Genomic DNA, 23,096 nt, shown 5'->3' with positions numbered 1-23,096 from the left:
GTTTCCAATTTAACTATAATTGTTCGGTCACTCGAAAATGTTCATACCGGCAATGCAGAACTATAATTCACACAACATATAACAAATTATAATGAAATATTTGTCATTTATTTACATATTTGAAGGTTTTACAGTATATCAATGAACTTTCCACAGACATTTTAATTATTGTCATGTCAATCTTCTGAAGTTGAACCCTTTTCTTTACCGTGTCCTTTACAAGGAGAATTTTTTTTCTTTCTCTTATGCTTCTTATGCTTTTTATGTTTTTTCCTATCATCATGATCATCACTGCAACTATCTCTAGATCTAGACCGTGAACGATCACGAGATTTAGATTTCTTCTTCTCTTTCTTTGCTCTTTTTCTTTTCTTCTTTGCTTTCTTCAATTTACTTTTTAATTCCTTCTCCCTTAGTTCTGTAAGTGGTGTCAAGTACTCGTCTTCACTGTCACTACTGGTGCTGCTTACATCAAGTACAATCTCTTTATTTGGATCTACTTTGATGAAATTTCTGCACTGGAATGTCAGATGCCCAGCATAACCACATTTCTTACAAGCTGGGCGTACAGTTTCCTTTCCTTGAGGGATCAGATGGGACAGAATATCAGAATCCATCTTCAGGTAAATGCACATACAATCTGGAAATAAGTATCAATGTTATCATGCAATAAACACAATTTTCAAATTTTTAAAATGCTCATCAAGGATTAGAGTAAATTCTTCTTTGCAGTCTTTTTAACATTCACTTTCCTTGAACATTATAAACTAAATGTCAGGCAACAAAGCAGGAAAGAATGAGAAGACAACAGTCACATACTGAGCACTGAGTTTAATTTCAAAACAAACTCTACATTTGATAGAAACATTTGCTGACGGGCATACCTCAATCCTCGTGTAAAACAATTCTGCGGTCATTAACTTCCTGCAATGGATTAAAGGGCAAATTAAAAAATGTGAATCTTCTCACGACATCTTACAAGTCGACGCACTTCAAATATCTCAACCTCCGTCCTACTACACTGATAGTTACTTAAAACTGAAACCCTAACCTTCACACTTATCACGACGCTTTAAAAATTCTATTACGTTACATTATTTAATTCCACGTGAACAGATTGTATCATTATTCAGATCACAGACTATGAAATACATGTATTAACGTACATTAATATACTTCACATCAATTTCAGTTCTCCCCATACCCATTTCAATAATCACATTTAAGACAGACAATACATGCTCTACACAACAAAAATTCAGCTTCCATTACTAACGTTCACTCACCCAGCCAATCACGTTGCGGCAATTCTTGAACGCTGCTTTTCGATTCCATCACATTGATGATAAAGATAGAAAGCACCTCTAAAACGTTGCTCAGTATCTCACAAAAGACAGCGCATAAAGAGCAGAAGACCCTCATCTTAAAATGTTAAAATTAGCAGTTAACTGGGGGGACGGAGGAAGAGTTGCATTGGATGGTAGTTAATGTTGTTAAACATCGAGTTTTAAAAGTGGTACGACTCATTTTTTTATATACCATCGTTGAAAAGTAAGGTTTAGAAATCGATATACGGATACTTAGCCATGCGTAATCTTGTGGCTAACATTGGAACTAATGACACTGCCCACCGTTCAAGAGCAGCAAACTTTATGATCCCTACTGGGAAGCAAGATGTGTTATGGGTCAAAGATGAAATTCTTTTGACATAAATAAATAAATACATTGTAACTAATGCGAAAATAATTTTGTCACCTGCGCAGACGGTGATGCGCGTTTAAGCTTGCATTTCACTGCACAGTTGGGGCATGATGTTGGCACTATGGGAATTTTATATTTAACAAAAATTATAACACTGAAAATTTACTTACATTTGATATAATTTCAATTGTCACATGTCTTCCATGCTGAATATTTGTAATTAAATTGCAGGTTAGAAATATTTGCGTCTCGTGCATAAGCCAATGACACACATCTGGATCTGTTAATTTACTCTGTTTTAAAATTTAGATAGGCAACTTGATGTCAAACATCAATGTATATATTTGAAAAACCAGAAATCTATTTATTAATTTATTTCGCTTACTTGATACAAATATTACACAGACACCGCACTTCAAAATGTTAACGTAACTTCATGTTAATCATTTCCTGGTTGATTTTGTTTAGCAGCGTACTCTGCAAGTTGCATATATTTTAAAAATATTAACATTTATATTTCTTATCACTCGTAATTATTCAAATCATGCAATGCCGGAAGGTTATAACACTTTCCACTGACCATTCATTCTCCAAGGCTCCAACGTAAAAGTACGAGCTGATTCTATGCCATTTTGCTTACGTCATACTAAACACACAAGTTTGTTAAATGCACTGTGAATAACACTCTTCTATGCATATGTGACTACATCTGATTCAGTTCACCTTTATGCTGAGTCCTTGTTCAACATTGTTATAAATTAAACCAAACAATTACTTATTTTTATTTTCACAGAAAAATCCTAAAATTGTACAGTACTTACAAATTCAAGTGCACTACATTCAACTCCCATGCAAGTCTACAATAAACTTCAGTATTTTCCTCCAAATGCCAACAAATTTTCTTAAGAGGCAGCACAAAACGTAGTACACGGCAGATGTGATAATGACAGTATGGAGTCAAACATTCCACCTGTTACATAAAAATATTTAAATTGAATAATTTTACAAACCTAACTCATAACGCTGGTATATTTAAACACAAAGTATGTTAATGCACTAGTCAAAATTAAAATTAGTATGTAAGATTTGAGGTTTTCACAGTGGTGAGTATGAAGATTTCTGTCTTCTGGGTTGTTGCGCTGTGTAGTCTGGTCGATGTCATCAGGGCGATGAATATTCATCGCCCTGATAACGTAGGCAGTATGACCTCTGAAACGTTGGTTAACATCGACCAGACTACACAGCACAACAACCCAGAAGACAGAAATCTTTAAAATTAGTAATTTTCATTATGTTCTAATAAATTATACATCTAATTCCAAAAGTATCACATACTGTATTGAATATAGCGTCTATTAGGCAATAGATAATGTTCAGCATAATGATGTTACGCGAATGATAAGTTCTATAATTTGACAGATTTAAGTTTAAATTGTTAAAACTAATTCCATGTCGATACTAACAGTAACTCAGCAACTCAAGTTCCCTGCCTTCTACAGAACACAAGAATCTGACGAATTTCCACCTATATTTAAATGTGTCTGACTACTCAGAAATGAGGTCTCTTTCACTTCTCACCTTATCTAGGAGCTGCTGAGTCTGCTTTGTGATTACGTCCTTCTGAATTTGCATTTCCATCGTCCTTAGTGCTACCTTCTTGATCCCTTGGCTGGTTCCATTCCTTCAGCCCCTCAGGAAGACTAGTGTCCTCCTCAAAAGAACCAGTACCCTCCACAAACTCTTCGTAAGTAGACTTTTCAGGAAACGGTCTTGGTCCAAGCAGTTCAATCATGTCGTCTCGACTCAAAATCTCTTGGCTCAGTAATCGTTCTGCAACCTTGAATAGGTTCAGTTGTATTAATGAACTCATAATAAAGTGAAAAAAAATCATGCTTTAGCTGTTGGCAAAGTGGAGGCACATAACCTGTGGTCTTGAACATCGCGGTTTCTTGTTAGAATCAATAAACAGAAATAAAGTGCCATCATGTTAAATCTGCTTTACTGAAAGGTCATGTAATGGAAACAAAATCAGGTTCTTTGATGACTTAATGGATGTGTTTCATCTGTAGTTGTATTATAGGTTAGTAATTAATTAATTCATTAATTTACACACGCACACACACGTGCTTCCCTGATGCTGAAATTGCAACATACTTTCCTGACATCCTCCTTGTGTTCCGTAAGCAAGCTGGTCGTGTGGACATGTGCTCTCTGGATGAGCTCACGAACTTCAGAATCAATTATCTGAGCAGTCCTCTCTGAATATGGTTTCTCAAGAACCATTTCTCCAGGCTGTGGCATGTCAAAACTAATATTTCCTACCTTATCATTCATGCCATAGTGAACAATCTAAAAACAAAAAAGCAACTACAGTTCAGTACATAAATATTATAACATAAAAAGGAACATCATCAAACCTTCCTTTATGCAAACTAGTTAAAAGGAAGACCTAGGCATAGAAGGGACGATAATTCTAACATAGATATTAAGGGAAATAGTATGTGTACGAGAATTTCCTGCTTGATATTGTTGGTGTCACTTCATTTATGTAAATGAATGTCAGGTACTACTTTCATTCAGAAATATCAGAGGCATGACTAAAATGAATGTGTTAAAGAATAATGGAATATTTATTGTGTTTATTGGTGATACACGGATAAACATTCTGTGAGCTGAGTTGCATAAGACCACTGAGGTGTACATACTATTCTGTTTTAAAACTTCTTATAATACTAGTAAATTAGTTTTATTGCGCATATAAAGTGATGCTAGACTTGTATGAAGATTAATTGGTGATGCCAAACCATACGTAGGCTGCTTCTGGCTGGTTGTCAGGAAGTGACATACATGTGTAAATTACCAGGAAGACACATTGCATTAGGATACACATACCTGAGCATATGCGCTTTGTGTGACTTTTTTTAAGTCATCCTGCGCACCTGTTGTTATCCGTCCAAAGAAGAGTTCTTCGGAAACTCTACCTCCCAGTGTCATGCACATCCGATCAAACAGTTGCTCCTTGCTGTACAGATATTGCTCTTTGGGCAAATACTGGGCATAACCCAACCCTTTGCCTCGAGGTATAATTGAAACCTAAAAGAAAGAAGGCCTGTGGTTAAAAATCTTATATCAGGACGAAGGTTTTAAAAAATATAAACAGCAACATAAAATGAAAAATTTCAGGTGGCTGTCTTCTGGCTTGTAGGGCCATGTAGTCTGGTATAAGTTTACCAACACTTCAGAGGTTTTCTTTCTCCATCATCAGGGTGATGAGTCACATTGTATTATTTTAATTTTCAAAGACCTCAAAAATACTTTACCTTCTAGGAACCCAAAATTTCATTGTCATGATTATGTCACTGGATCCTACACTGAGTTGCAGAAATCTAATCCATATACTCACATCCTATTTAACATTATCCTTCCATCAGTGAAATAAGTGCCAAGTTGCACTAGCAGTTAAAGATTAACTAGAGATACATATGAGGAAAATAAATATACACTCAAAAATAAACTTCTAATTATTATAAATACTTGTGTAATAGTTTATTTAATGATGCTGTCAGTAGCTCTAATTATACAGTGTCAAGTAAAAATTAAATTTCTCTATATTTAGTGTTAATAAACTGAAGTGCACTGAATAATTCTCCTTAGAGGACTTTCAATGTAATCAATAACCTAACCTAACCTTCAGTAAAGGATCTGCAAATTGTAGGAACCATCCCGCAACAGCATGCCCAGCCTCGTGGTATGCAACAGTCTTCTTCTCCTCAGGCTGCAAGACATTTGTCTTTTTCTCCATGCCAGCCACAACTCTCTCAATGGCTTGTTCAAAGTTTTTCATACCTATGGCATCACTTAAATCTCGAGCAGCAATTAACGCCGCTTCATTACACACATTGGCTATATCAGCACCTGATAAATTAAAGCACACCCATGAACATGGTGAAAATCAAACTTCATTCTTATAACTTCCATAGGTTCAAATCAAGACATGCTGATAAAGGAAACCCAGTACAGGTAACATACACTTTTAGTACAACTGAACCCATAATATTGACTTATTTACAACATTTTTTTCAACTGTATAGATTTTACACCATCAAATGGTATGATGATTATGTATCTGCAAAGGCTATGGAAGGAAGTGGATGTGGTATATTTTAAGACGTCCCAGCATTTGGTTGGAAAAACAGATAAACCACATGAAAGAAATCAGAATAAGCGGTCTCTCAGCAGAAAATCAAATACAAAGCTCTCAGATATAAAACAGCAGTTCTGATCACTTGACGAGAACCAATCATCAGCCCAGACGTCTGCAATCCCCGACTTCAGAATTCTACAGAACATCTCAATGAAACATAATCTAATGGACCCACAGTCTGTGCCACACATTTATTCAAATTCAACCCAATTTTTTTTATTGTACTGAAGGCACTTACTACTCTCTGGCAACAACAGAACATGAAAACAATCTCAGTTATTTATACATAATTCATCCCTGTAAATGTTCATCTTTCATAAATAATCCTTATATTATACAATTATCAGGGTTTGAAAAACATAAAAATATGTGGTTACAAATTATATACCTGTGTAAGAAAGAAGAACATGTAATGAATTAAAAACTGTTCATTCAAATTAAAATTCTAATTCTCGCTAGACCAATCAGAACTAAGGAATATTAAACTCTTACAATGCTCATCTATTTAAGAAACATCACACACCTGTAAATCCTGGCGTAAGTGCCGCCATCTTCCGTGCCAAGTTCATTTTATCCAAATTGGTTTTTAATGGCTGTAAATGCACTTTAAATATGGATGCTCTACCCTTGATGTCTGGCGCTGGCACAAAGATCTGCCGATCAAATCTTCCTGGACGAAGCAAAGCTTTATCTAAAATGTCAACCCTATTTGTGGCTGCCAGAACCACGACATTGGTGGTGGTGTTAAAACCTGCAAAACATCAAATGTACAAGTATGTGGGTCTAAATTGTGACATTTTATGCCGTAAAACCTCTCGTTTACATATCTGTTTAAGCACATCATGGGGCTTATAAATAAAGAGACTTCAGCTAAACACTGACTTTATTCAGACGACTATGCCATGAAGAATACTTTACAAGGTTATGGGCTTACCATCCATTTCAACTAATAACTGATTCAAAGTGTTTTCTTGTTCGGAGTGACCACCAAAGCTGCGACCACCACGTTTCCTGCCCACTGCATCTATTTCATCAATAAATAAGATGCAGGGTGCATGTTTACGGGCCATTGAAAACATGTCTCGAACCTGGAAAATACATCAACACATTCAGAACCTAAAATATTTGTGGTACTGGGGTGAAACCTGAAAATGGTTTGTACAAAAATTATAGACATATTCTCTTGCACGCCAAGTACACAAGAACATTATTAATTTTATTATTACTTTCTTGTATTTTATTAAATAACATAATTATATAATTTTACATGTGACGTGGACAGTTCAAAATGAAGAGACAAGAGAATTTGACTACCTGAGCAACTAGTAGATTCTCAAGGACTGTTACAGATATAATTAACTGTAAACTTTAAACACAAGTACAAATAAAAGCAAATATAATTCATTAATCTACAACTCTCACTGTTCAAACTTGACAACTAAACATTATTTACATTGCAATAAACAATTTAAAACTCGAGAACCAATTTACCCTTGATGGCCCAACTCCCACAAACATTTCTAGGAATTCTGAGCCAGAAACAGTAATGAATGGCACATTGGCTTCTCCTGCTGTTGCTTTGGCTAGCAACGTCTTCCCTGTACCAGGTGGACCTGGAAATCAATGTAACACTGAATTAACATTGTAAAATCTTAGCAGGTAATACAAACACACAAAAATGGAATTTCCTAATGAGTCATAACTTCAAACAGAAAAATCAATCAATTTTGCCGACATCATGTTCTGCACACAACACTGGGTGTTGTGGACTTCATTCAAATATATTTTATTTAAATTTCATACACATATTCTGACATTCAACTATTTCTTTCACATATTTCAAAACAACATTAAGATTTCAAATAACCAATGTGTTCATAAACTGAACCATGTACCACATACTTTGAAGCACTAATAAAATTTAACAGAAGACAGGCCACACACACATTTAAGTAAAAATACATTCATAACCAGTTACTGAAGACATTATTTGCTTTATTTATTGTACACACTGAATAAAATTGACTTGAGAATTAAAGTGTACCTGTTAGCATGGCACCCTTTGGAATCTTAGCACCCAAATCTATGTACTGTTGAGGATTTTTCAAGAAATTAACAAATTCCATAATTTCCAGTTTTGCTTCTTCACAGCCTGCTACATCCCTAAGGAGAAATCATTACAACACACATAATCACCATATGTAATTATGTAATATTTCCCTTTCAAAGTACATAACACAGAAATTTCATGGCAAAACATTATGAAAATCTGATCCTATGATTCTGAAATGAGGAAATGATGAATAACAAAGTATAAGCTGATATATTTAAAGATATATGACATAATTCAGCCACGTGAAGCAAATGAAGGAAGCTAAATCACACAAAATAATGATGTCAAAATGGAAATAAAACCAAAAGAAAAGAGTGTGTTGAATGAAGGACAGATGTGGAGAGACTAATGAGCACATGGACCTGAAGCTAAGGAAGGAGAGAGACAGCAGATACAACTTTTACCTATTTTGGTCTCTAAAATAAGGCATTACTCCAACAACAGCAATGAATAAGAAGTCATAAAATGTCTCAATTGCTAATGTGCCGCATTAAAATCTTATCTATCACTTCAGCTAAATTCACAATAAAAAATCACATTTGGTGCCAACGTCAGTTCACACATTCCTTATGAAGGGGGCTTGTTCCCAGAGAACCTCATCTACATGACAACAGTTATTGGAATATGTACGTTCAAAGAGAGAAAAGTTCACTATGCAGTTAATATGAATAACATTGGCATAAGAAATAACATATTACCATTACCAACTTTCATAGGGCCAGTTCACAAGAAAATGTCGCAATACACATACTTAAATCTGACTCCAATGTCATTAGAGTTGATAAGCTTAGCAGTGGACTCCATTACTCCACCAAAAATACCTCCGCCTTTTCGACCACGACCACCCATCATTTCTGCAGAACGTCTCATCATATAAATTAGGAACCCTGGAAAGAAAGTACAAGTTCCAGAAGGTGATCGCGCTCCAGTGATTAACAAATTACAAGCTACACTTAACTTTAAGATGGCTGTCTTCTGGGATGTTGCACTGTGCAGTTTGGTAGAAACTGACTGACATCTCAGACGTGAAATGTCGGTCAATTTCCACCAGACTAATCACACAACATCCCAGAAGACAGCCATCTTCATACTCAGCACAGTGAAAACCTGAAATCTCACACAATAATGAAGTTTGCGTATCACCAAAAATCACCAACAGAACAATACAACAAACTGCCTTCATTAGGCAGTGCTTGGGCATGATAACAGAAGCCTTTAATTATACAAATTCACATAAATATTGCTCTAACTTGCAATAAAACTGTAGTCAATATTTTTCAATAATATTGTTTACTCTTGCTTTGGAATTATGATTGTATTGTACAGTGACAGGAGCCGGGATAGCTCAGTCAGTATAATGACTAGTACAGGCTGGACAACTGGGGTTCGATCCCCAACGTGGGCAGAGAATTTTTCCTCTAGCCTCTGCGTCAGACCGGCTCTGGGGCCCACCCGACGCGTACCGGGGTCCTTTCCCAGGGATAAAGCGTGGCTGGGGAGTGATGCTGGCCGCTCGACCCCATCTAGTGCTGAGGTCAAGAAAGAGTAGGAACTATATCTTCACTCCCCACAAATGACCTACATGGTGTGTAGCGGGACGGCTTTACTTTACTTTATTGTACAGTGAAATATCAGTAAGTTATATACTTTCTATTACTGTCTATATAATGACAGAGGTATTTTTTTACTTCTTGATTTGAAAAATAAGTGAAATATATATCACTGCTATGCATTTCATTTTGTAACACATCTAGCATAGTCTGAGTGCTTTATATATGTTACATCACAGCCCATCACTAACCACCCAACTGTAGTGTTCATCTCATGACAACAAAAATTACTCAGAACATTTTCTGATTACTTCTCTTATGCCACCTGGAAATGTTGAATCTATAAATTATACTGCAACCAAACTTTCATCTTACTTAAGTTTAATGCAGTAACATACATTGCTGTAAACAAAGACGTTACCAATAATTAATAATGTTGGGAGGATTCCAGTGATGCTTGCTGCCTCCAGTTCAGTCTTATAAATAACAGGAACAAAATTTGGTGGCTCCACATTCATCTCAATCTGTGCATTTTCTAGATTTCGCTCAAATGAATCCACGCTCCCAATATTAAACCACAGTACACTCTGAAATGAGAATTATTAAATAAAATGTACAACTGACCAATTAAACCATATCCAAGTTGAGACACAGAATAAAATACTGTCTTATCAAAGACATCAATATATAAATATAAGAAGAGTACAAATTTTCCCATCTGTCTCTTTACATACACTGTAATGCTATTGGACATTAATAAGCATTATTCTTAACATCACCTCTTAACAGAATCACAATCATATAACCAATTAATGCATTATAGTACCATGTATAGTAGCTTTTTATGCAAAGACACTGCACTACAGATATGTGAACACTGAATGACAATTTTAAATATTAAACAAAAATGAGTGACAGAAACTATACAGCCAGCAAGAATCTGGAACAACACTCACCGAGCCATCAACGGTATTCCCTGACATGAGACGTACTCTTACCCATTTCTTGTTCACTACTTCCAGTTTCTCCACAATGCCTTTGGCCAGGTAACTGAAACGACAATGTACAAAGAATTCCATACCCACTGATACACACAAATACAATTTACTTTTCACCACAAACAGAAGTCTCCCAGAAAATAACGGGAAACAAAGATTATCAAACATATGTCAACTACTACCAAATTACAGTCCCTTATCTTATGTGTTACCCTTCAGCTTATTTTATACAACTACAGTTTATGAACTGTAGTGTTAAATTACATTAATAAATATAAATCCAAGCTTACTTATTTACAAATTCCTTCCAGGCAATTTCCTTATATCCCATCTCATAATATGCCAGAGTACCCAGAAGTGCCACAGTGCCGACCACGCCTATAATTATCCACTTTTCTCGTTCTCCTCCTTCTCCGAAAGCTTTGCCTCCAGGTCCACTGGACCTGAAATCAATGTAAACATATTTATTAAATTCACATACTCCACATTAATGATAATGTATAACATAGACTTTAATTACTTTTTTGTAAAATGTCACATTCATGACCACTGAAAAAAAATTTGCAAATCAAGTAGCTAACAAGAAGACAACAATCTTCAGACTCACCACTGTGAAAACCTCAAATCCTACAAAGTAGCTAAGAGAATGATAGACACTGTGATTTGCATTTGATGAAATAATCTGGAAAATATTAATGGAAATGGAAGCAGATATGTTACTTGCAATATAATGAATTCATTCATTGCCCTGATGTTGGAGGCAGTATGACCTCTGAAACGTTGGTAGAAATCTACCAGACTACACGGCACAATAACCCAGAAGACAGCCACCTTCAGACAGAAGACACTTCCAATCAATATGTTTCGGTTCATAATAAATATGAAAGATGAATCTAACCCCATATCTTCATTTCAACATTCCACAAACATGAACCTAAAAAAATGTAAATTCCTACATCTTACCTAGACTGGCCACTAAACATCCCAAATGACCAATTATCATATGGTTTGGATGGCTGTGGACCTGATGCTCCTTTAGATGGAGGCGGTGTTTTAGATTCCTTTGGAGCATCTTTTACCTCTTTAACAGGTGACTTGCCAGATTTTGTAGCTGGCTTACTACTTCCAGGTTTAAAGAATTTTTCAAACCCTTTTGGAGGTCGCTCACAAAACAATCTCCACTGATGCAAAACTGTTTCAAAATAAGGGCCTCCAGGTGCCCTTCGTAATAACGTAAGATTCCTCTTAAGCTGTAAAAGCAATTATTAGGTAATGTAAATTATAATATGGCTGTAAGAACAAAGACAAAGCTGTAATAACCTTCTACATGCAAAAATACGTGACACACAATGCACAAGTTAGAATGTAAGCAATTACGTGCCTCTATCTACAAGAACTTAAAGATAGAGACAGTATGGATCTCTGACATGTCCCTAAAATACTCTTATCTTTTGTATGACAAATATCGGTTAAAACAACAGCATTTATCGTAAAATTATGGATTTTATGATGCCGGATACAACAATTAATTATAGGACTACCTTGAAACATACTTGATACAATGTTTCATTAGTCCTGTGAAGGATCTATGGATTGTAAATACGCCACTCAGAATTGAAGGTACTATTCTAACCTCGAAATAGCTTTTCTTACTTGTACGGAAAAGTTATCATTACACCTACCAAATTTGTATCAATATTTTCTCGCTTCACCCCATTCCACAACAAACGCTCCAGCTTCCTTGCTGTTGACAACAACCTATAAGCCATTATATTCTGATGAAATGTACTTTTCAGTGATGAAAAGCAATCATCCTTTCCACTTGTTCCGCAGGCCCACCCCCCCAAAACAATGAACAGTCATTCGGATTTGAATACAGTATAGACAACATCAACGACGAAAGACAAAGTGTTCGTAAGTGCCAGATTTCTGAAAGCACAAGAAATAAATTTTAACACTCAACTGTTTCATTATTCAAATACGTTGGACCAAGGCAGGTTACACGGGTGCTTCTCGTTAAGTCTGTATATCTACATGTGTGACAGAATATAAGATGCAAGAAGTCGTCGCCTTAGACAGTGTAAACCATTTAACGTTATTACCGTAATATTGGGACCCTATAAAACAGCCAGCAGACAAACGAAACAATGGTGGGCTTACAGACATTGTTTCAGTTGATCGTAATCGGCTTTAATACGTTCGGTAAAATAGCGTACGTTAGTTTAAATATTAGTGGCTTAATTGGACGGCTTATTGTGAAATATATGTTGATGTGCATCACTTTTATTTACTCTATCTTTGGAACAATAATAGATGTCGTCAAAATATTATATGAAGATTACTGTATTTTTCTATTGGACGTAATAAATAAAGGCCTGTATATTGCTAGTGCCATAGCATCTGTAATTGAATGGTTTATAAGCACAGTGTGCAACTGGTGGGAAATAACAAAAAACATCTGTTTAGTAATATACGAATTTATGTTATTGACAATGAATACAGTTTACGTAATAGTGATTAAAACAATACATTGTATCTCAAGTATTCCAGAAATGTTAAAGAATTTCATCACGTTGATTGGATCAGGCATCTGGTTAGCATTCAAGCTCATCCCACTTGGATTTGTATATGGCATTAGCATGTGTGTGTTTTTTATTGGACGAAGCTGTGAGGAAATAATGTCTTTGGCAGGATCTATATTTAGAGGGATTTTATGTTTCCTGTATGGAATTATTCAATTCTTGCATGACATGCCTTTTGAAGCACAAGCTGGATTAATATTGGGGACATGTATAATGTTTGCTAGTATGAAGTATCATACTCATATAACACATTGTTTTGCAAATCTCTGTGTTCAAATGAAATATGCATTGCATTCTGCATGGACTAGTTTAGAAATGTTACTGCTCTCAATATTCACCAATCAGAACAATGAACATGAGAATGAAGAACCTTCAGAAAATGAAGACTCAGGTGACGAAACAGGAAGCGATAATAGTCTGGCACATGGGTCGTCACACAGTCCTACAATAAATTTGCGTTCCCGCTGTGTAACGAGAGTTGAACAAGGGAAAACAAATGCCACAAGGCAGTACTTACTCCACCAGTTAGAACAAGAACAAGAAAGTAAGCTGTGTGTTGTATGTCAGGACAGAAGAAAATGCGTCATTATATTGCCATGTCGACATCTGTGTTTGTGCATGGAATGTTGTACCGTTGTACGGAGTGAACTTGGGACGTGCCCAGTGTGTCGACAAGTAGTGAGAAGAACACTGAAGATTTATGTTTAAAAGGAAGAGACTTTGTATTTTTGTTCTAGTGAGATATGTCTTGTTTATATGAAAATATTTATTATAGGAAGTCACATGTATTTGTTTTATATCTTGTTACCAAGTTAATGAAGATATGTATGTATGTTATTCCAGTTTTCAGAAGAATCTCTATTTCTGTACTTCGTGGTTATGTAAAATTCTTAAGAAGCAAACACTCATAATGGTGTTTTTACTTTAAAAAACTGCGGCAACTGCCAATTTCAAGAAGAATTTAAATTTTAATATGGAACATGTCATCTATACTAGTTCTCCCACTTAAATGTATTTTAGACACGTCTTCATTGGAGTCTGAATGGTGAACATGGCAACATGAACTAGCAGGGCAGATGTTCACGTAGTAGTCGGTATGTGGCAGTAATTTCGTGTAGAAAACTGCATTTAAAAATGACATTACCATTTCAGGAGTGTATGCTGTGGAGGTTCAATTGATTAATTTTCTGTTTACCAAAGGGATTTCTTGAGCATTAGCACTGAATGCATATACCAACCAGATATACGAGACACCATCATAGCAGACGTGTCATTAAATATATGTGTAGATCTAAACTGTTCTAAATAGTTTTCAAACTATTAATTCCTGGTATCAATTTTCTCATCAGCACTGCAAGTCATATTGGAAAAATCATTGCTTTAGATAACAAAAGCATAATGGAAAATTATATCATATTCATTCATACTTTTTTTTCTTATGCTCAGTTTTTACTATGTGGTTAATATGCAGTGGAAAACTATTTGGCAAAGAATCTCATCTGAATGTTAATTCATATGAGATCACCAATATAAAACGGCCTAAAGACCCATTTGTAGTAGGTGAAGAAGTGTCTACCCAAGTGTTTCTTGGAATACAAAATCCTTTGTGAGATTTTAGGTTCTCGGTGGCAATTATGAGGATGTTGTACCACTCAGTCGTGTAAAAATTAACATGTTTCAGAGGTGCTTACTGCCTCTATCATCACACTAGTCCATTATTCAAAATGTCCATTCCCATGTCACTACTATTTTAAAATAAAAAGCCAAATAGTGACGTTACATCCACATAAACAAAAAGGTCATGTACTTTTGATTTCTTGTCTTTTCACTTGGAAAAGGTGAAAACCTCTACATTTGATAAGTACTGCAAAGATCACAATTATTATTTATTAAATTATTTTACAACACTTTATCAACTGCTGAGGTCTGTATTGTCAGATGTGGTATGGTAGGATTGTGTAGGCTGTATATGAAAACAGGCTTATTCAATATAATATTTAATTCCAATTAAAGGTTCTAATACATTGTTTTGCAAGTATGAGGTCAACACTGAAAACTTGGTCAAACCTGCTGAACACCCTGATGACAAGTAGACAACATCTGAGCCACAAAAGGGGCATGATAATGTCCACTTTCATAAATTAATATTTAACTTAATATTCTCCTCACTTCTGATTAAAAGAAAATTTAGGGATATACAGAAACAAACTACTAACATGTACAATGTCCCTTATTGATGAAAACAAATCCAATTATCTTCATTTACACAAGTATTGGAATAATATATAAGTGGGGGTTTAGTTCCTGTGAATTGTTACATATATAAAAAATTTGTAAAATGGTAAACATGTAATGCCTATGGACCTTCCAAGAGATACACCATGAGAGGTCTTAATTTCTAGTCCCCAGAGTGAAAATTGTGTGGTGAGTCCGTGAAACTGCACACGAGACTCGGTGGTCCCATGTGGCAGCTTCTACTGTTGCCCCTCATGATACTCAACTGAACCAAAACCCCATATATGCAAAAATACATATAGCAAGTTTATAATGAGAGTCACATATATCCATTAAATGGCTGACAATTCTTGCAGCAGCAGAAATGTTCATCTTCAATATTTTTCTGTAAAGGATGATCTAAAAATGTTCATGCAATTGCACCATAATGAATGCTGTTTCCTTTCTCTTAAAAGGCTTTGCATTATATACTTTCTACAACCACAGATAATTGTGTCTTGAGGCTCACAGCAAAACATCTGGCCAAGTAGCAGTTAGTAAAAAATGTTGCACCAAGTCTGCACTTTTCTCTGCTAACATATTTGTAAATTAGCTCACAGGGTTCTGGAATTTCAATTTAATTTTGATATGTCCTTTGCACAGTACATATTCCAATATAACAGATTAATCAGCATATGCCATACAAATATCAATTAACACAAAAGTCCAGGCGTTTACAGTGACTACAATTTAAACTTAAAATTGAAATAAAGTACTCATCAATTTACATTTAGTTGCAGGGAAAGCATCCATGCTCAGGTTTGGTCTGAAAAAATTAAAATTTTATGAAAATCCCTTTACACTATACAAGTCTTAAGAGATAATCATTTAAATTACTGTAAGATGTAACAAATGTAAGTCCTGTAACACAGATTCAAAAATTATTAATTCATACAAGTTGTAATCACAGCTGCATGTCTGAAGTAACGTTTCAAAAGGTACTCAACATATGGCGAATGCCAAGAAGAAAACCTCAATCAGTTATGAGGTAAAATTGTATTGGATTCCACATCAAATACTTGCCTGCTCAGGAAAAGCTGCAGCATTTCCCGAGTTTCCTGCGGAAAATAATCCTGTCTAATTGCTTGTTCCAGAGCGACCATACAACCATCCAAATTCCATGTCAATTTCATCTTCTTGTCTTCACTCTGAAAATATTTTGAAATGTATTCACAGTTTCACTCAATATATCTCTCACAGGTAAAATGCTGACGAGCTGCACAACAGAGACAATCGTCAGATATGCTGGTGAAAATGTGCCAAATTAAACAATTTATGGCAGATAAAAGTTACATATCAAAATAAGCAATATTCATCGAAATGGACTACTTTACCTTGATTAATCCCAAATGAACCAGTAAACTGTTGTTGACTAAAGATGACCGCTCCTGTTCTGCTGCCCATCTGAACAATTCCTTATACAGTGCATCACTACATGAAAACACTGCCTGCTTGGTCACTTCCGAACTACTTGCACTTAAAGATGACACTTTCATTAAAGTTGACACAAGCTGCTCCAAATAAGAGTCATCATTACAGTCCTGTACAGAAAATGCCATTTAGCCATTCTTAACGCACATAGGAAGATGTGAAGTAATTTTCCCCATACAATAATATTTCCCTTTTCAACAAATATTAAAATCACCTGTCATATGTGTGGTATGTCTCAGGGTTCTGAATGAATGTTTGAAACCTGTCACCACACAAATTTCCTGACCAATTACCACTGTCAAGTAAAAATATTTTGTTATTGCCATATCCTATTCTATCATCTTAAAAAGTACTTTAACAATTTAATTCGTTTAAAAATTATCTTTTTACAGTGAGGGATTCCTGACACCATCCCCAAAACCCAAGATGAAGGACCATCCCTTATTGGCCATGCTAAACCACTTTGCGGGTATCCTCCATATCTGGGTAAACATGAACAATACTGTGTAAGTCTTTTAATAAAAGTGGCAGTTTTCAAAAGTAAATGAACATTTCAAGGCGTAACAGAATTATTCTGGAATGGTTAAAACATTTCTTTCATCAAATAATCCACAATTATATTTTGTATGTATAATTCCAGTAAAGGACATGAAAATTGTGTGTGTAAATATGGTTCAAAGATTAAATATGCATACATGATAAATTTTCTGGCATACAAAAGGAAATTAAACATACCTTAATCAGTTTCATGATAAGCTCAACTCGATTATTCCCCAAAGCTAAGAAGTGCTCTTGTGTTGGACACTGAAGAAACTCGAGCACACTTCCCTAACAAAGAAAATAACAAAGTACATCACTTCATCCTACTGCAATGGATTCATTTTAAACTAAAAGTCATACTGTGTGATGATAAATTATTTATATCATCATATATGCATGTACACATGCATATCATATCACTGAGTCACAAAGTATCCAATATAAGGGAAGCCAATGGTACAAAAATACATTAATATAAGAATAATAAAATTGCACAAATTAAAATGCTTTCAGAACCATCAATTTACACACTGCAGTTGAAGTTAAATTAATGGTTCAAATTTTAATAAAACTGCAAAAATAATTCAAATTAATATGTTTATCATTTTTAATTTTAAAGAAAAATATCTTGAATTACAATTTGCAGCCACCAAATATGCAACTTGTCTTTCAGTATTATACTTTTAAACAGTAAGTTATGCCGGCCTACTAACATACCAAAAATGTGCCTCCATCTGGTTTCTTTTTTGTCTCCTGGCTGTCATTCAATTTCACATTCTGGATGTCTCGTATTGTTCTCTCCAAGTCTGCAATGTCTTCCTTCTCAGTTTTCCTATCCTCCAATTTACTTTCTTCATTTTCATCACCTTCTTCCTCATCTTCATCTTCCTCCTCCTCCTCCTCTTCTTCTTCTTCTTCCTCCTCTTCATCCTCACTAACAATAAAGGATCAACGTTACTATCCACTCAAATTAAAGTGCCCAATTCAAATGATATGATAATCTATAAATGCTATGAAGGACACTAAAATAATAAAAATGACTACATGTATTCTGGCACTTTTTAAATCTATTCTGCTGAACACTTAACATTTCAGAAACCTGTTATACTACATTCAGTTACTGCCAAAAGATATTTCTCTGGAAACAATTTAGCTACATTCCGAAGGAACATTAGTGTTTTAACTGCTATAACACACGTCTGTAAAAAGTGAGAGCAATTGTGCCATTCCTAAATTCGGCTTGTATTAACAATGTTCTTAAAATTGCCTCCCATTAAGACGCGGTAAATATGAGTAAAAAGGTTTCCAGTTTCTCAATACAATTCATGACTGGCATTCTTCAAAATGGTTGCTTATTATTCTTTGTATTTCTTTATAAAACATGCTATTTCATTTTCAGATAGTACGAATATGCAACTTCCTTTTCGGCCGTTATTCAATGTCTGTACGAGTCAGAGCACTGAAACTGGCCGCAACTTTGCATGCAAATGCCTACCATCTGGCACGAACATACTACGCCAATGTCACCTCTTCTCGTCTAAGAGTTCAAGCGCAAATGCTGAGGTCTAGCACACTGAATGACTCACCTGAGACTACCGAGAGCATCCAGCCTGCCACTGTCCTTCAACTCTGATTGCAATTCCTGTCGGCCAGTCTCCCCAAACATATTTCCTTCTAGATCCAGGAGAACCAGTTTTTCTTTGTTCCTCATAGCCCTAGCCAATTCTATTCCTCCTCTTGCACGTATTTCATTGAAGCCTAAATACACCCTCTGTTAAAAACATAAATCACATCTAATGATTAAGGATAGTTTCAGTCTATTACCCTCAGAAGTTGACATATTTAAATTTTCAGAACAAATCCTGTTATGGAATCCAAGCTTCTTCACCATCACCACTAAAGCTCAAATGATTAGACCCCATTAGATTCTGAACATGGGAAGTTTTAAGCATAATAATGAGCACTTACTCAAACCCCTCTCAAATCAAGTAATGTAAGTTACCGTATATCACATACACTTCAAAACTGAACATCATAATTTATGTAACAGACCATGACTCTTTACAGTTTACAATGTATTAATATTCAAACATCAATAATCAATATACAATCCTAGATTGACCAGTGGGCATCACATTCTACCTAACTGCAAAAAAATAGTGCTGAAAATGGAGGTAACATGTATTCATCCACTGTTAATTCAACAATTTCTATAACACTACTTCTGTTAGGCAGTAACAAGCCTGTTTTAAATTAATAAGACTAACCAAACAACACTTAAAATCAAATAATCAATAATAAACAACCAACCACAGGAAGTTGCATCATGTTACCTGTAATTCCTTGTGACCGTCAGTTAATGCAGCAGCAAACAACGTTGCTCCCTTAGTCTTCAGCAAACAATCACCCACGTTGATTTCCCTCAGTTTCTGCAAGCGTGGTAACGCAGCAGACAAAGCTACTGCTCCTTTCACTGTAACTATGTTGTCATTTAGATTCAACACTTGAAGATTTGGATTCTTTACGAAGGCTTCACTAAGAGCTGTGATTCCTGCATGGTATATACCATTCTGTGGCATAGCTACTTCTTCTAGTGTTCCAAGAGTCTAAGAAAATTTTAAAAAAAGACAGAGTTGGTTTCAACAGCTCCCAAACCACAACAGCCAAATGGATACATACTTCAAAACAATAAATCTGGTAAGATACATATCGGCAGGCCTGTATTCTGTTAAATCATTTTCTCTCAGTTCACCAATTTAAACACAAATTAGTATTCATGAATATATTTTAAATGATAAAAGATAACAGATGATTGACAGCAACATACTAAAATCAAAATCCGTATCTGACAGAGAAAGAGGAATTTACAGAGCAATGAGCTGAGAAGCTTCATAATTTGTACCCTTCACCTATTATGATCTGGATGATCAAATCAAACAGCCTGATATCAATGAGACATGTAACATGCATTAAACAAGAAAACTGCGTACAAAATTTTGGTTGTAGGACATGAAGGCGTGAAACTTATCAATTTGTGGCAGTCCCATTGGTTTGGAACACCAGGAACATGTCTGTGTGTTGCTTGTACTATACATTCCTGTGATTTCAACAAGAAATCCATAGAAATGTCCAATGATATTTATAGTATCAACAAAATAATTACCTTAAATACTTCTGAAAGTGCTTTTGCCCCCTCATTCTCAAGCCTATTTCTGCCAGCAATAAAGACCTTCAATGAAAGGATTCTCCCACTTTCTCTGCTTTCATTATAGCAATCAAGCAAGGCTTGTGATAATAGCTGTAACCAAAAGACAATAACAAGATATATGCAACAAACCAAGAAACTAAAACCATTTTTCTTTAAGATATACACAAATAGTTAAAAATGTGGTAATTCATCAGTATCAATGAGTTAAATCATACATACATTAACTTTTAATTCCCTTCAAAGGGTAATAACATTTAAAATATTCATAAACTAAACTGGAAAGTTTTTTTTAAAGTGTGCATATTCCATTGTTACCATATTAGACATATTAATGGATTTAAGAAGTTATAGCATACCTTTCCTCCTCCAATTCCAAGCCCATTGTTGTTTAGCTTAAGTATTTCAAGGGCATGACATGAAGGGCTACGTAACAACATAGCAAGTCCTTCTACTCCAATTGGTCCAAATGCATTGTCACTCAGGTCAAGTTCCATGAGCTGTGCGCCAGATAAAACTAAGCCACTGCCAAGAAATTGCTGTGATTGAATAGACAAATGATTTATATTAAATGCTGCAGTCGAAGTATAAATATTACATACACAAAAAATTAAATTTCACATTTATATAAAATGTGACTTTAGTTGACTGAATGAATATTCAACTCTCAACTAAAATAGCTTTCGACTCTCGACTACTCACCAAGAACTTCTGGTAGGTGTTTAAATGAATACATGTATTTATCTAGTCAGTGGCAAACATCTGAAATTCCTGTCTGAAAAACAATTAATCACTCTACGAAAATTTCAAATCTGTACTGTTCCATACACTAGAATGCTTGAATTAGTTAATCCTGCATGCACAGCATATGCCAAGTTACTCACCAAGGCCTTTGGAATTTCAGTTTTCATTCGTCCGGTAAACATATCTTTCCATAATGCTCTTTTAAATTCACTGTGTGATTCAAGAGCTTTAGCAATACCTTTGGCAGCATCAACACCTAGTGTATTGCCTTCTAACTTGAGATAGTGCAAATTCTGGCAGGAATTGATGGCTTGTATTACATCCCTTGCTATAAAACAAAATTATAATGCCATAGACTTATACAGAGCATTAGTAAGACGCAAATAATTTTAAAGCACGATAAGGCTGGAGCAATAAAACAACGAACAAAGAAACGTAACATTCCTAACAAAATCACTGCACTTTCTAACCTATCGTGAATCAAGAATAACCATCATCTTGGTAAGCACAGTCTCATTCGTAATACAAATAATTACCATCATCTTCCGTATCAAGTTTTAGAGATTTTCCTTCAAAACTAACACCACTGTCCTCCACAGTCGTGTCAGAAAGACGCTTCGTAACATCATCCACAACAGCATCCGACATCTCTACACACAATATTCAAAACAACCTTTTGGCGGGTTTCAAAAACCAAACGCTGATTTAAGAAACGCAACTTAGCAAAATCTACAAAAGTCTGTCACAGATTACATAACAGAGATGATTAAATCCTTTCGAAACCCCGGTCTTACGAGGAAATTTGAGCAGGTCGAAACACAGTGGTTACCAACATGGCTATTACGCGTTAAGTCACAAATACCAACAGTGGCGTAATTAATAACTTTGATTTTCTGCAGATAAATGGACGTTTGTGGTATTATGATACGAGACCAGTATTTTTAGAACCACTTAACTGATTTGTATTGAAATACCCATAATACACGTACAAATTGAAGTGCCATGGAATACAGGTTAAGAGTCTAGTAGGTGAAACCAGAAGGAAGTTTACACAGATGAAGTTAGCATAGGTAAAATATTTGTCTGCAGATAAACTATCATGGAACCGGAAAGGAAATGATTATATCTACAAATTCGTGGGCACTATTGGCGTCTGACACAAATGAAAACTCTCTAATGCAATGATGATTTAAGATGCAAGACTGTGTTAGACCGCACAAATCAATGAAAACCAATACATGGAGAGGAAAACAAGAAAAGAGAACTAACATAAAACAAGAGTGAGTGAGAGAGAGAGAGAGAACACACCTAATGGTTTCGTATTGCACAGGACACCGACAAGTTCAATTCCGTTTAAACTCACCACTGTGAAAACCTCAAATCTTACAGTCATAATTCAATTGCCTATTAAGCTCAGAAACCGTACTAACTCTCTTGCATCATTGGAAGCAACAATTAGTTCTCGGCGACTGTTATATCTATTTAAAATAATTAATAATTTTTCTCGTCATTAAAATCAGGTTCGATAGGCCTACAGAAAGTATTTTTAATTCACTTATGCTATTCTCTTGTTCCTTATTATTAGCAGTAGCACCAACATCTTGTGAAATTTTATATTTGTACCATTTCATTATGCGGGTTGTCACTGCCTTCTTAAACAAAAAAATATTTAACAGACAGAAAATAACTTTGGAAATGAAACACAGATACATCTCACTGTGAAAATTCAACTAAATTCTGCATTTCTTTTCAAG

At 35.2% G+C, this 23,096-nt stretch overlaps 4 protein-coding genes across 7 annotated transcripts; 1 reads left to right on the top strand and 3 right to left on the bottom strand.

Moving 5' to 3' along the window:
- Positions 1–86: 86 nt before the first annotated feature.
- Positions 87–2,647, bottom strand: LOC110840038 (uncharacterized). 3 transcript variants are annotated; one of them, XM_087346995.1, is made up of 3 exons: positions 2,523–2,647; positions 885–924; positions 87–640 (listed from the first exon to the last, which is right to left on the bottom strand). In XM_087346995.1, exon 3 carries the CDS (start codon positions 633–635, stop codon positions 177–179), a length of 459 nt encoding a protein of 152 aa, XP_087203121.1. In that variant the 5' UTR covers positions 636–640; positions 885–924; positions 2,523–2,647; the 3' UTR covers positions 87–176. The 3 variants fall into 3 exon arrangements, with proteins under 3 accessions (XP_087203121.1, XP_087203120.1, XP_087203119.1); XM_087346994.1 differs by lacking the exon at positions 2,523–2,647 and adding an exon at positions 1,287–1,626; XM_087346993.1 differs by lacking the exon at positions 2,523–2,647 and adding an exon at positions 1,167–1,298.
- Afg3l2 (AFG3 like matrix AAA peptidase subunit 2) lies at positions 1,848–12,437 on the bottom strand. 2 transcript variants are annotated; one of them, XR_015534659.1, is made up of 16 exons: positions 12,249–12,437; positions 11,530–11,816; positions 10,857–11,009; positions 10,525–10,618; positions 9,990–10,155; positions 8,770–8,905; positions 7,950–8,068; positions 7,397–7,518; positions 6,840–6,993; positions 6,429–6,656; positions 5,390–5,616; positions 4,594–4,794; positions 3,856–4,050; positions 3,280–3,538; positions 2,523–2,671; positions 1,848–1,981 (listed from the first exon to the last, which is right to left on the bottom strand). XR_015534659.1 is itself a non-coding variant. In XM_022084711.2 (15 exons), exons 1-14 carry the CDS (start codon positions 12,333–12,335, stop codon positions 3,281–3,283), a joined length of 2,427 nt encoding a protein of 808 aa, XP_021940403.1. In that variant the 5' UTR covers positions 12,336–12,437; the 3' UTR covers positions 2,460–2,671; position 3,280. The 2 variants fall into 2 exon arrangements, 1 of the variants encoding a protein (XP_021940403.1); XM_022084711.2 differs by lacking the exon at positions 1,848–1,981 and having other exon boundaries at positions 2,460–2,671.
- A 12-nt stretch (positions 12,438–12,449) lies between these two features.
- Positions 12,450–14,059, top strand: LOC147874019 (uncharacterized). Its single transcript, XM_087346988.1, has one exon. It carries the CDS (start codon positions 12,714–12,716, stop codon positions 13,854–13,856), a length of 1,143 nt encoding a protein of 380 aa, XP_087203114.1. The 5' UTR covers positions 12,450–12,713; the 3' UTR covers positions 13,857–14,059.
- A 1,070-nt stretch (positions 14,060–15,129) lies between these two features.
- Positions 15,130–22,169, bottom strand: RanGAP (Ran GTPase activating protein). The gene is made up of 11 exons (XM_022084704.2): positions 21,879–22,169; positions 21,483–21,670; positions 20,958–21,137; positions 20,557–20,691; positions 19,727–19,999; positions 18,980–19,164; positions 18,111–18,327; positions 17,589–17,681; positions 16,757–16,963; positions 16,446–16,570; positions 15,130–16,188 (listed from the first exon to the last, which is right to left on the bottom strand). Exons 1-11 carry the CDS (start codon positions 21,988–21,990, stop codon positions 16,119–16,121), a joined length of 1,785 nt encoding a protein of 594 aa, XP_021940396.1. The 5' UTR covers positions 21,991–22,169; the 3' UTR covers positions 15,130–16,118.
- Between the last annotated feature and the right edge of the window lie 927 nt (positions 22,170–23,096).

This window comes from Zootermopsis nevadensis, unplaced genomic scaffold (assembly GCF_977971745.1).
Source record: "Zootermopsis nevadensis isolate Lab colony 2312 unplaced genomic scaffold, Znev_1.0 Znev_ptg000011l, whole genome shotgun sequence".
Classification (NCBI taxonomy): domain Eukaryota; kingdom Metazoa; phylum Arthropoda; class Insecta; order Blattodea; family Termopsidae; genus Zootermopsis; species Zootermopsis nevadensis.
Note: the sequence above shows the minus strand (reverse complement) of the source record. Positions and strands in the feature narration are given on the sequence as shown.